Source organism: Haliotis rufescens, unplaced genomic scaffold (genome assembly GCF_023055435.1).
Source record: "Haliotis rufescens isolate VD_foot unplaced genomic scaffold, xgHalRufe1.0.p SCAF_11, whole genome shotgun sequence".
Lineage (NCBI taxonomy): Eukaryota > Metazoa > Mollusca > Gastropoda > Lepetellida > Haliotidae > Haliotis > Haliotis rufescens.
This window is the reverse complement of record NW_025963791.1, coordinates 15,291,230-15,305,081: the sequence shown is the minus strand read 5'-3', so window position 1 is coordinate 15,305,081 and position 13,852 is coordinate 15,291,230. Positions and strand designations below refer to the sequence as shown.

The 13,852-nt window shown below is 40.1% G+C and overlaps 1 protein-coding gene across 1 annotated transcript in view; it reads left to right on the top strand.

Moving 5' to 3' along the window:
• Nucleotides 1-13,852, top strand: part of LOC124150877 (probable cytosolic oligopeptidase A) — a 53,692-nt gene that overhangs the window by 1,264 nt on the left and 38,576 nt on the right. Inside the window, exons 2-9 of the mRNA XM_046523054.2 lie at nucleotides 393-556; nucleotides 1,147-1,286; nucleotides 2,684-2,752; nucleotides 3,281-3,438; nucleotides 4,617-4,721; nucleotides 6,643-6,831; nucleotides 8,166-8,267; nucleotides 9,585-9,725. Coding sequence (XP_046379010.1) covers nucleotides 393-556; nucleotides 1,147-1,286; nucleotides 2,684-2,752; nucleotides 3,281-3,438; nucleotides 4,617-4,721; nucleotides 6,643-6,831; nucleotides 8,166-8,267; nucleotides 9,585-9,725 — 1,068 coding nt within the window. The remainder of the gene's footprint in view (nucleotides 1-392; nucleotides 557-1,146; nucleotides 1,287-2,683; nucleotides 2,753-3,280; nucleotides 3,439-4,616; nucleotides 4,722-6,642; nucleotides 6,832-8,165; nucleotides 8,268-9,584; nucleotides 9,726-13,852) is intronic.

Genomic DNA, 13,852 nt, shown 5'->3' with positions numbered 1-13,852 from the left:
TTTAAACAGTGTTGTTTTGGGCATAAGGAGAATTCAACTTATGCACTGATAAGACTTTGTGTCCAATATTTTGTTTAAACAACAACTTTGTGTATCAATACCAGCACAACCAGTAAGCAATGAAATTATGTTCCAAATGTGAATAAAATATGTTGTAGGTTTATAATAATGTTTCTAATAAAAAAAATTATGGACAAGTTTATGACAATTCTCTCACATGCCTTGGTTTTATTTACTTTGTTAAGCTGTATGCGTTGTTTCTTTATATATTGTTGTGGCAATATTTTGCAGTTAATATATGAATAGTGAAAGTTTCATTGATGGAAGTTCTGCCTTGAAGAATGTTTTGAATTGTTTTGATGCTGATAGTACTTTGTGTAACACTAACTCAGGTTGCCGGAGGTGCCACCAGACACACCAGAAACCAACCCACTGCTGAGACTCACAGACCTGCCAAAGTTCTCTGCTATCAATCCAAATCGCTGTATTACAGGGTGCTCCAAGTTGTCCATAGACCATGACACAAATTTGTCACTTCACATTGAAAACTTGCAAGGTAGTTATCCAAGGAGTGTCATAATTTCTAAATACTACCCACGGGAGCAAAGATATCAGTTCAGATAATTTTAGTAATTCTCACTGAGCATTGTAATATTTGCCTCATGCTGATTTTCTTATTCACACTAATTGTTTGTGATGCAGCTCTTAGAAATGTGTCATCATAGCAATAATGATGGTCGCAAATAATTAAAGATGGACATCATCGATTGTTGAAGACGTCACAGATGGCTTAATGTTCTCTCATATGTGTTATTGCTCACTCACATGACAAATTTAGTTCAGTGTACTGTGCTGAAACACAATCAAAATGCATAAACTTTAATTTGAAGTCAGCATAGACATGGAATGAGATTTGAACCAGTATGTGTTTGATTACCTCATGCGTGAGTACCCAGAACAACTTAATTTGATTTTTGTGTCCATTTCGCCAAATATTGCAGAATGAAATCTACTATATGAGTTTTCAAAGTGTCTCAGTATATAGAAGTTTTGTATAAGTGATGTCACAATTTCTTACCATCAGATATCATGGCATATACTACCAAGCATACAAGTTATTACAATATTGTCAATTTTCCATTACAGATCCTAAGGTTGAGAAGACCTTTGATGGAGTGTTCAACCAAGTGGAGCAATTAGAAGCTCCACTGAACTATGCCTACAGAACATTCCGAATTCTGTGCAGGGTTCAGAAGGACAAAGGTTACAATGATGCCTACAAAAGGGTAAGTAGTCGTCAAGGGAGATAATCCCATCATCATCATCAAGCTATAACTGGGGTAGCCTGGTGGTTAAAGTGTTCGCTCATCACACCAGGACCTGGGTTCTATACCCCACATTTATACAATGTGTAAAGCCCATATCTTGTGTCCCCTATCAATATTTTGCTGGAATATTGCTGAAAGCGGCGTAACCATAACTCACTCAGAACTTGGACGTTTTGTTTTGGAATAAACAATGTAGTGATTTGCAGTTGAGAGTGGAAGGACATTTAAAAGAAAAATCACACACATCTGCTATAATTGCACATTACATACTCACTTTTGCATTCGGATATTTTGTCCTCAGAATGTATGAATGCAGGCTTCAAAATTCCTCTTATTGTAGTTCTGAGGACACGGTTAAAGTCATAATGGCGCAGTTAAAATAAGTTCCTACTTCCGGAGGGGCACACTCAGAAATAACAGCTTTTAAGAACACTACCTAATGACCATGATTACTGTGAAACAACAACATACAATGTGACAACACATGGAAAATGATTAACATGACTGTTTAATGCACAGTATAATTCACCAAATATTGGGTATGTAAATCTTGAAATTAACGCGAGCGTGAATTATATGCGAAAAATGCGAATGGTCTTTGGTCGCAATATTAAACATCGTATTTATATCAACAATAAGACATTTTGGATAGCAGAAATACCATCTTAGACATACACTGAAAATAAACAACTATGTATTCCACATCACATCAAGTATATAAACAATGTCATTCAAACACTAATTACATCCTGTGAATTGTCACTACTGGTGTCAAGACAAGAGTTCTACTCACTTATGTCATCACTGATCTCCTGCAAGTCCAGACAGATGCCACCCACGCAAGACAGTGTCTTTGCTCTCTGCTACTGCGTCAAAGGCCAACACGAGTTAGGGCGCCTGTATTGTTTTAGCGGAAGTACTCTACTCAGCGCTAATAAGCGGTGCTATTTGATGTGTGATTGTATAAATATTAGGTTGGATTAAGGTGAGGATTCTCCTGTAAACCTGACAGAGGACATTATGCTTGAATGGAGGGGATTGTCGCATTCATATTGAGTCGCATTTTTGGCTAGGGGCCAGCGGTCACATTCTTTTGGAGATGCATTAATTTCACGATTTTCAGAAATGAATAAGGGTACATGTATTGTTGATCTCACTGAAAATGAAGGAGTGAAGTATCAAATCGACAACTGCCTATTATCTAGCCTTGGTGAAATGCCATTCACCAAGTTACATAATGAAACAAAGTTGTTATTCTTGTTTGCACACTTTAACTCCATAAAGCACACCTAAGCATCTTTCAGTGCGCCCTGCATAAATTGCATCTCTATCCCAGGTATGCTTCAATGCTTCAGGTGACGCGACAGGTTAATTACTGTAACCACGACCGACACCAAAATGCAGACCTGTACTATGCCGTGAAGGTAGGTGAAACTTTGTGAATATTTAAATAAATGAAGAGAAAAGTAGATGTTGTGATTCTGAGCTCTAGTGTTAGTTCCAAAGCTAAATGACCCCCCCCTGTGGTCTAGCGGATAGAGCATCTGGAGAGCGGAAGGTTGGCTTTGATCCCCAGCCGCGTCATACCAACAGGCGTTTAAATATGGTACCGTTGTACTTGTTACCCTCCCTGGCACCCAGTATTAAGGGGATAAAACAAGGACTGGTTGGCTCGGTGTCATTATACTGTGTCTGAGTGGGGTATTCATGTTAAACTGTGGCATGGTATCTCAGTGGGCTAGCACTATATAACTGGCATCAATCAGTCAGGACTAGTGCGAGCAGCCACGCACACACACATATATACACACATGTGCATGCACGTCGGTATATAAGTGCAATACCCAGTAGTCTTGGAACCCCATTTCACCTCACCTCTGAGGCTAAATACTTATTTTCTAAAACTAAAAATGTTTTGTTTTCATGTTTTAATGACGATTGTGTTGGTGCAGGAAGTTGGCCAAGATGTGAACCTGACAGAGACGCAGCGCCGCCTGGTGGATCTTTACCTGCATGAGTCACATGCCCGTGGGGTGGGCATCCAGGGGAAAGACAAGTGGAAGTATATCACAGCCCTACAGGGCATCAACAGAGAGAGGCTGGTCTTCAGGTCAGTCCAGGGTTCAGCACAGGGCACCTGCTACCTTGAGATCATCTTCCCGAGGCAAGGGAGTTAACTGACTTTGAAAGTCCAGTTTCCATCCTTGCCGAACTAGGGCGGTGGCGCCCAGTCAAGATGATCTGATTGATAATCAAGATCTATATTGTGATAAAAAGAGTCTTACATCGCGAAATGCATCAAATCACGTGAGCACCTTGATTAAAAGCATGAAAAGATTTAGAAAATATCTGTTGACAACGAGTTAGCGGTGCACATGCTTTGCAAATCCTGCAGTCGACCGAAATGTGCATGACACGTTACGAACCGGATTTCGATTTCAGTGCGCGATTTTGATTGGACTATGCATAGACTCGTTAGTCCAGCCAAAATGTAACTCCATAATACCAGCCTAGTTCGGCAAGGGTGGAAACTGGACTTTCTTAGACAGTTAACTTACTTGCCCCAGGAAGATGCCTTGAGATGGGATTAGTGTCATTGTGAAGTCAGTGTCGTTACTTCCTGGGTGTGTACACACCTCATCACCCATGATTGCATACAACCGCTGTGCAGTGGAGTAGTGAAGTGTGTTTCTTTTTTAGTTGCCAATTTAGATGAAGACATTTGGCATTCATGGAAGTTTAATGCAGTATTTTCCATTCTCCAGTGTATACCGGATTTAACTGGTAAAATATACTGTCCAATACAAATTTCCATTGAAAAATGCATGTCATATACTGTGGATCGCTGTAAATCGGCTGGAACCAGCCATGGTTTGATTCGTTGGTTATCAATAGGGGCAGTCAGTCAAACCTAAGGATCACATGTGATGTAGGAAAGTAGTACATACAAACCTATGAAGTACTCAAGATGGTCTAAGGCACAAGTATGGTGGTTTAGGTGAAGCTTTAAGGCTTGGTGGAAACAGTAGTGTTTGTGTTACCTTTCAGCTGCACTCAGCATATCCAGTTACATCAAGTCAGGTGGGAAATCAGGTGCAGAATAGCAACTGGGGATCAGATCCTTTCAACCTTGTACCCTTCAACTGGATAAATGTTAATAAAGTTTTTGTCAGTATTTTCTTTAACCCTTTTGCAGTCAAACAGCCCCATCTGACTTTCTACAGATAATTTTGGTTGTCAAACTTCAGCTTGTGAATCCTGAATCATTGGGATTTTCTTTTTTTTCAGTAAAAAGGTGGAACTGACTGCAGGGCTATTCAGTCATCGCATTGACAACTTTGGAATAGTGGAGAGCATGCCACGGTCTTTGCTCACAACAATGGCGGAAGACAAGTATGTGGAATCTGTACATTGTAAAGTTAATATGTGCTGCCTTGGTTACTTGGAATGTTCATGGATGGCATTTGTTTGTTTGTTTGTTGTTTAACGCCTCGTTCAGCAAAATTCCAGTTATATGAAAGCGGTCTGTAAATAATCAAGTCAGGACCAGACTATCCAGTGATTGTCATCATGAACATCAATCCACACAATTGGGATGCGATGACATGCTTCAGCGAGCCTGACCAGCCGATCCCCATGCCTCTTAAGACAAGCATAGTCACCTTTTAAGGCAAGCATGGGTTGCTGAAGACCTATTCTACCCTTGACCTTCACGGGTGTCATGAATGACAAAATATGATACAGGCCAGTGTCTCCCCACCACCGACACCCCTCCTATAATAAATGAATAGTTGCTAAAGTGTCTGGTGATACATGATAGTGAGGAATGGAAGCTCAAATAATGCAGACACAAGATTGGTAATTGTTATAGTTGACTCATTCACTTGAATACCCACCAGAACCAGAGTGCCAGCTAAATGCCTACCAGGTAGTTAGTTACAATGCGTGACCTGGCTTGTGTGTCAAGTCAACCTGGCAGAATAGGTTGTAGCTCATGCCATCACTCACTTGCTTGTCTGGTCAAGCCTAAATTTTGTTTTGATGAAAATTGTGTATTTAAAGACTTATAATTCTGGAACTGAGGTGAAATTTTAAACTCACCTTGACATCAACGATGTGAGCTGTCATTTGTCTCGCCATGCATCTGTCTGTCCATCTATCCATCTGTTCACTCTGCATTTGAAACTTTTATACTTGGCTACAACCGAGAAAGATGTTTATCTTTATAATTGATCTTGTCATGGCAGGAGTCAGAGATAGGTAAGGTGAATGAAGCATTCATAATATATAAGAACAACCTTTTCAGCAATTTTCATTTTCAAAATGTTAAAACTTTGATTCATGTGAAAATAAATCTTATATTATTATATATCTTTTTAAGAAACATTATATCTGAAAGTTGGACTCAACACCTTAAGACAATTTTTTTACTCCCCGTGGAAATTTCCCAAAAAATAATTTCACAATATTTACATCCTTTTATGATGATTATGGTGATTCCTGTATCCTGCACTACAGTTAACAAGGGAATGTTTCCTTTACAAATTACAAGGTAAAGACAAATACCATCATTTTCATTTTGTTCTTTGTCACCTATCATCTGCCTTGTCAAAGGTCTTAATGATGTGTAGTCCGTTCGTAGTTCTGGTCAGAAGAGGACTCCAGCAACCTATGTTGGTTGTAATGGGCTTTATGGATTGGCTGGTCAGGCTCCGTGACTTTGTTGATTGCTTGTCAACGTACCTGGACGGTGTGGATCATTCCTCAATATATCAGTCACTGGATTGTCTGGTCCAGATTCCATTATTTACAGGTCGTCATCATTTAGCCTGAATAGTGCTGAGTGTGGTGTTAAACAACAAACTAAACACAATAACATGTACCCCAGTGGTTTATGTGAGGATGACGAGATGTATTTTAGTAACGCAGTGGTAATGTCCTTGTGCTGTTACAACAACTGAGATCGCCTCCGTGGTCTAGTGGTAGAGCGTCCGCCCGGAGTGCAGAAGGTTCGGGGTTCGTTCCCAGACATCGTCATACCTCACTGTGTCTCAGTGGGGTATTCATGTTAAACAGAGGCATGGTATCTCATTGGGCTAGCACTATAAAATTAGCATTAGTCTGGACTAGTACAAGCAGCCACACACACACAGACTAGACACACACACACACACACGAACACACAGTACGAAATAGTATAAGCACACACACACACACACGTGTCATACATAAGGGAAATAATCTTGAATGTGCCGTTAAACCTCATTTCACCTGACCTACATCAAATGATGGCTGTGGATGGGTTCTGTTGCAGGACTCGACCGTCTAGTGGGCCGTGGAAGGTGACTCTCAACCCTGAAGTGTACTACCCATTTCTTGAACACTGTGATAACCGACAGCAGCGGTGGAATGCATGGCAAGCCTTCAATAATCGAGCCTCCAATGCACATGGAGCACAACATCTTTCCAATCAGAAGGTGCTGGAGGAAATCCGAATGTACAGGTCAGTGTGGGATGTGACTAAAATATGTGTTTTTCCAGAGGAACGAGAAGTACCTCAATAGCATATTACTCAACATTTGGTAGGGATATGTGGTACCTGAATGTGTGATTGGTTGCTTAGCGATGATGTCATACAAGTAGTATCCCATGTTGCCAGGCAACTTGAGCATGGTCAGCTTTATTTAAGGTTAAAGTAAGTACATTATTCAAGACCACCAGCTGCTGCCCTCTAGTTACATAACAGTATGATATAGTCAAGTAGCCCTTTCCAATGTTGAGGAGTATCACGAGCCAGTCATGATGAACACCAAACATGCAATGACTTTGAAAATGAGAATTTCTTTTCAGATATGTTCACAAAGTAATCAGTAAATCTATTATGTAAATCAACTGGGAAATATGATAACAAATAGACAGGTATTATGACTTGCCCATATTAAATATTACTAGCCACAGGTTCATGAGTAGGCAGCTGTATGGGAAGCTGGAACAGTGACATACAGCACATACATTCTGTGTCACTATGTCATCGCGACCCTGCTGAAGAGACTGTTGCTCATTCTATTAACCATTGGTATGTCTCATGCTATTTACCTCTTATATGTCTGGTCAAGACTTGATTATCTACAGATTGCTTTTATATTGCTGACTGCATTGATAAACAGCATTCACTAACATCAATCTTCTATCCATCGTAAAATGTTTCACATGTTGACCGAAGTCTCAAGGTCAACTGAGTAGGAATGGCAATAGTGTCCTTATTATCGTCCAACCAGTTATCCGTTTTAATTACTCAGTCTTGGTCTATGAAGCATTAACCTTGAGTGAATAATGAGATGTCTTTTCAAATACAGTCAAATCTTGTTATGTGAATGAACCTAAGGTGTCTACTAACCGGAAATTTACTTACCATATTCAAGGTAATAAGTGCCCCGGTCTTCTAAGCGCCCACGGCGATATTTGCTAATATATTGGCTGGTGAACAATCCCAATTGGCACCACTTCCGATTGATCAATGTACACAAGATGATACACACTTGTGTGTTATATGCACCCTTAATTACGGGGAATTTAAATTCTGGAAAAATATGTTTGTCGTGTAAAATATGCACAGACTTTTCTTTTGTATCATTCAGGCAATCAGCATAAACCATGAAATTTACGATCTTTTAATTTTATTCTAATAAAAGCCCCCTATTTCTAATTTTAAGAGCACCCTGGGCGCTTATTACGTCGAATACTTTATCCATCAAAACATAGTCATGAAGTTGTGGGATACACTATTTGTTGTGGAGACAGAAGTGAGCCTTCAGTTGCGGTGTGTGTTGTTTACAGCGGAGACTATGCCAAGCTGCGCGGCTTCAAGACTTACGCAGAGATGACACTGGCAAATACTATGGCCGGGTCGGTGGAGAACGTGGTTAACATGATTGAAACGTAAGTTCTGCCTAATGTATGGGATGTGTTAAAATATATCACTTTATTGATTGATAACAAAATTAGTTATTCTGTTTGTGTACAGGTAAAAACAGTTCTATCTAGAGCTGCAGTTAATCAACCTCATGCTAAATGTGAACTAGGCTGACCCATGAAGACTTTATATTTAATTGTCGGCCTTCTTTTAATCCATCTTATCAAATGTAAACATTCTGTGGCAGTGAATTGTTAATTTAGTATCGATATTCATACAGTATCAACATTAAACATTCATCAATACACGATATTATTCCTGTGTTCAAATTGACAAGACTCTTGGTTTCTTGCGTGAGACCCGATCCAATTATTAAAGAGAAAAAATACAAAAGATATTGCAGAAGTAAACCTGACTACCAAATTAAGATTTGAAGGCAACAAAGATCACTAGGTCCCCAGTTTGCCATGCTTGTTGTAAGAGGGGGCACAGGTGGCCTAGCCGTTAATTTACTGTTCAGTTTTGCATCCCTTGGGCATGCAAGAAACCTATGATCATCGGTTTGAATCTTTGATTACCCCGCTTTTGTTTCACCACCATACCCGTGCTTGTGGGTTTCACTAAAGTGCTACATATCTAAGACCTGCAACACTTTGGGTTTTTCTCCAATATTAAGCTGATTCACTGTGATATAACTGGAACACTGTTCAAATCGGCGTTAAACCCAACACACTTGTATGAACCAACTTACGAGGGGCGTTCAATAAGTTTTGCAACTTGGGCATTTGGGTTTACACAAACAGTGTCAACTGTGGCAGGTGTGACACTAGTCATAACATCAGGTTGACACGTGTCATAACAAGTTCCAGACATAACAATAAGTTAGATGTGATGGCTTCATTCACCTAAGGGTGATCACAATCATGGATTCTCAGCATAGACAATGACCCAAGGTCAGGCAAGCCTTCAGATGCCACCCAACTGGAAACCATTGCTGCTATAGAAAGAAGAATTTTGTCTGACCGATGAGTGATAGTGTCTGAACTTTCTAGGTAATTCCAAATATCAGTTGGAACTGTTGTAACCATTATTCATGAGCATCTTGGTATGTCCAAGGTATCTGCAAGATGGGTACCTAGAAACCTCAGATCAGGTGGTCAGGCTCGCTGACTTTAATGCATGTCATAGTATCCCATTTGTGTGAATTGATGCTCATGATGTCAATCACTGGATTGTCTGGTTTAGACTTGATTGTTTACAAACCAAAGTTATACAGCTGCAATATTGCTGAGTGCAGGGTAAAATGAACAAAACTATCAATGGTCACTTTTACACTATGTCAGATTCAAGGGCAGCTTTAAGGGCAAGGCGGCTGAGGAGATGCAAGAACTGCAAGACTTTGCAGCATCTGAGGGCTTCCATGATGTCATCCATCCCTGGGACGTAGCATTCTGGCGGAGGCGGCACAGGGAGCATGTCTTCAGGTGAGAAGGTAGCAACATCCGGACCTTAGCAGGTCAACTGAGGGGGACATTAATTTCTACTTGCTGCAATAGTATAACAGTACTATACTAGGTCAATTCGTATCCGACCCGCGAAGTTTCGGGGTAGAATAGGCCTCCAGCAACCCATGCTTGTCGTTATAAGAGACTATGCTTGTCGTAGGAAGCAGCTAACGGAATCGGTGGTCAGGCTCGTTGGCCTAGTTGCGTGGATCGATGCTCATGTCAGTCACTGGATTGTCTGACCTAGACTCGATTATTTAATGAATGCCGTCACATAGCTGGAATATTGCTGAGTGCGGCATTAAACAACAAACAAACATTTTGTATCCCGGTAGCTTTGTGACCCAGTAGTTTTGTATCCCTTGTGTCATCTTGTAACCGGGTTGTAGAAGGCTTTTTGCAAGGACCGGAATGTATGCTAGGACCATGACAATAGGTGTTGACTATAGTCACAGTTGTAGTAGCATACCGACTGGTGCACATACTAAAAAACATACGAGCAGTACAGCATCACTGAACTTGGCTCCAATCTTAATAATTTCATGAAATGTAAGTGTATCTGCAAAATTGTTAAGCATAACTATATATGATATTATATAAGCACAGCTATATACTAGTATATGATACTATATAAGCACAACTATATACCAGTATATGATACTATATAAGCACTATATATATGATACTATATAAGCAAAACTATATATATGATACCATATAAGCACAACTATATATATATGATACTATATAAGCACAACTATATACTAGTATATGATCCTATATAAGCACAACTATATAGATGATACTATATAAGCACAACTATATACTAGTAAATGATACTATATAAGCACAACTATATATATGATACTATATAAACACAACTATATATATGATACTATATATATAAGCACAACTATATATGTATATGATACTTTTTAAGCACAACTATATATATGATACTATGTAAGCACAACTATATATATGATACAATATAAGCAATCAGGGTAATGAAACTGAGACTTACTGGGATACAAAATTACTCGGGTACGAAATGACACGGAAGCCCCTATCTGTTCATGCTTACCGTACGACAGTCAGACCCCCATGGGGATTCCGGGTTTGATAGGTCCCCAGCAACTATGACAGTCATAAGAGGTGACTTAATGGATTGGATGGTCTGACACAGAGACTTGGTTCAGGCTTGTCATCCCCCGAAGATGTGGATTCTTGTTCACACTGTGAATTGTCTGGATTGTCTGGTCCAGACGCAATTGTTTGCAGGCCCCGATGATATAACTGGAATACTGCTGAATTGTGGCGTTAAACAGCAAACAAACACACAAGACATTTGGGTTTCGTTTGAGACTGCACACAACAGTTGGATCAAGTGCTGGTTGTTTCACCTGGGTTTCAATTTTCAACTTGACTCAAAACACAGATGTGGTGACAAGATTTAATACACTGGATAATTGAGTATGAACCTACACTTATAAAAGTGTATGTATGTTTCACCATGGCAACAAGACTGGAATACCATAAACATGTAAAAGTAGACACAATTTATGGATAACAACTTCTTTAATACTGTGAAAAGCGACGTTTCGTTACAGATCCATAGATTGTGTCTACTTTGTCATCCGTCAACTCCTAAGTAATGCCTATCAAACAATTCATATACGTGTATGTAGTTTAGCTACAGTGATGTGGTAATATTTTAGAAATGACATTAGGTCAATACAACAACAAGAATCTATTAGTCCATCATAATCAATGGTACAAAACTGATTTTCTCAATTAATTGACATTGATATACACAGGCATTCAATGTCAATATAATGTGACAGTGTTACAATATGTATAAATATATCTTTAAAATGACAATGTTTACCTAAGCAATTTGTTTGTTACAATAAAACTGTTCATGGAAAGTTCCGTTAACACGCCACAAAAACTGCAGGTAGGTCACAATGAGGACTCAAGTCCAACACTGGGAGTAAAGCATGTCTATGAAACAAGTATGAAACCGTGTTCTCTGTAATAAGAGCCCTGGGAACAATTTTTAAAAATGTGTTTTTAGAGAACAGTAGGGAACAAGTTTAGTTGAAATGTTGATTGAACAAAAACTTTTCGATATTACAAAGGCAAGGCAATTATGAATCTATGCTGCTGTATTTTGGGCAAAATTTGAAATATACACAAGATAATATGGACTGTTAAGTTTCAGTCTTAGTAGGGGGCGCTTACAGCGTTGGTCAGGTATGGATGCAGAGTGTTTAAGACGGTGAATACGGTACATCTGAGAAGCATATTAAATTTTTTAACTTATCCTATCTCGCACTATGCATTTCTCTTCTACTTTCAATCTTGGTGTGGAAACGACCAGGAACAAAGTTTCCAGCTTCAAGAAATATTACCGCCGAACACATTTCAGCAGCACCATGGTCACCACGTAAACAAATGGGTCATACACTGTAATCCCGTGCAGAGCAACCTTGCACAACCTGATCACCTGACCTAACCTGCCACATCATTCTCTTTCTCACTGCCAACATGTTTTGAGTAATAGAGAATTGATTTTGTTTAAAGTGTTTACCTTACATCTTATCAACATCTACGGCGAATTATTCCCCGGGCTGTAAGACTTGCAGACGTACTTATTCATCAGCCAATACACAATCTTGGTTGTGATTGCCACTGTCATTGTAAACTGGCTCGCTGCTTGTCCACAATGTTCCCATTTGCCCGAGGAAGCGTTTCGTAATTATAAATGCAAATGCCAGAAACTCAGTTTTGATCAACACTACTGCAGCAGATCACCATCGTATACTCCGTCTCCTGATTGTACTCAACGACCCCACCTCGTGGATGCATACTAAGAGGGATCTGCCAAGTAGTCTACCCCTGCCAGCATCTTGGGATCTTATCATCCACAGAGTTTGAATCGCTATGATATCCTCTCTCCCTTTGCTCTGACCAGTGCTTGTTGTCTCCCAGATGCTCACGGTGTAAGCATCTCTTGGAGGACGAATAGAGATAATAGGGATGAACAATGTGAGGATGAGAATAGTTCCTCCCCAGGACTCTTGGGGACACTCACCGGCGAGTAAGAAGTTATGTTATGTTTCCCTTCACTTTCTTCAGTAGGCAGAGTCCGGAAAGCATGTGCACTCCCTATTCAGGTATGAATCGTCAGACAGATTGCCATCAACCCAAGGATTGATATCAAGATTCTTGATGGTCTACATTGCACTGGCCTCTATCATCACGTTCGCTCAGTCTGATACTCAAGTTTTGGTACAGATCATATCTCCCGCTCTTAGATTACATTTCTTACATTCATTCATCACACTTAGTCCACATATTTCTACGAGAGTACTATCGCCCTCTCTGGGGTATCATTCAACCTACACCAATCAGACAGGAAGATTTGGTGGGAGAATTTGTCGACCTTTCACCTGTATGATCGGCAGAGATTTGACGTATGAAGATTTATTCAAGCATGATAAAGATGGAGCTCAACTTGCTACTGCACCGGTTCCATCCTACATCCTACATCCTACATCCCATGTCCCATATCCCATACCATACAGTTCACACTGGATTGTTATGTGCTAGGTTTTTATGTGTATGGAGCTTGACCACGTCTATTTCCTGTTCCTGCGCAAGGGTGATTTACATATCACGTGTCAAGATATCTATTTTTTGTAAACAAGACGGATATGCTGGAATTTGAGCAGACTGACCTCATGTGAGCTGCGGAGTGCATTTACAGTAGTATTTAAATGACTTCACATGAAGCCATTCACAGATACGCACTTCCTTTAGTCGTTGAATCAATGCTCTTCACCAGATTCCAGTTTGAGAGGCAGCGCCACTGGGAGGGAGGTCAACCTGGGACTTCACTGGGACTTCACTGGGACTTCACTGGGACTTTATAGCGAAGGATCAACTTCTGGGAAAACCAGATCGGCTGCTCACCATCCCTTCTCTGGCATCGATCTTTAACCTTGAAGATATCTCCTTATGTCCAGTTAGCGCGCTCTACATTTACCTCAAGACCTCTGCGATGCTACAACGCATCCACGGATCCACATGGACTAAACGGA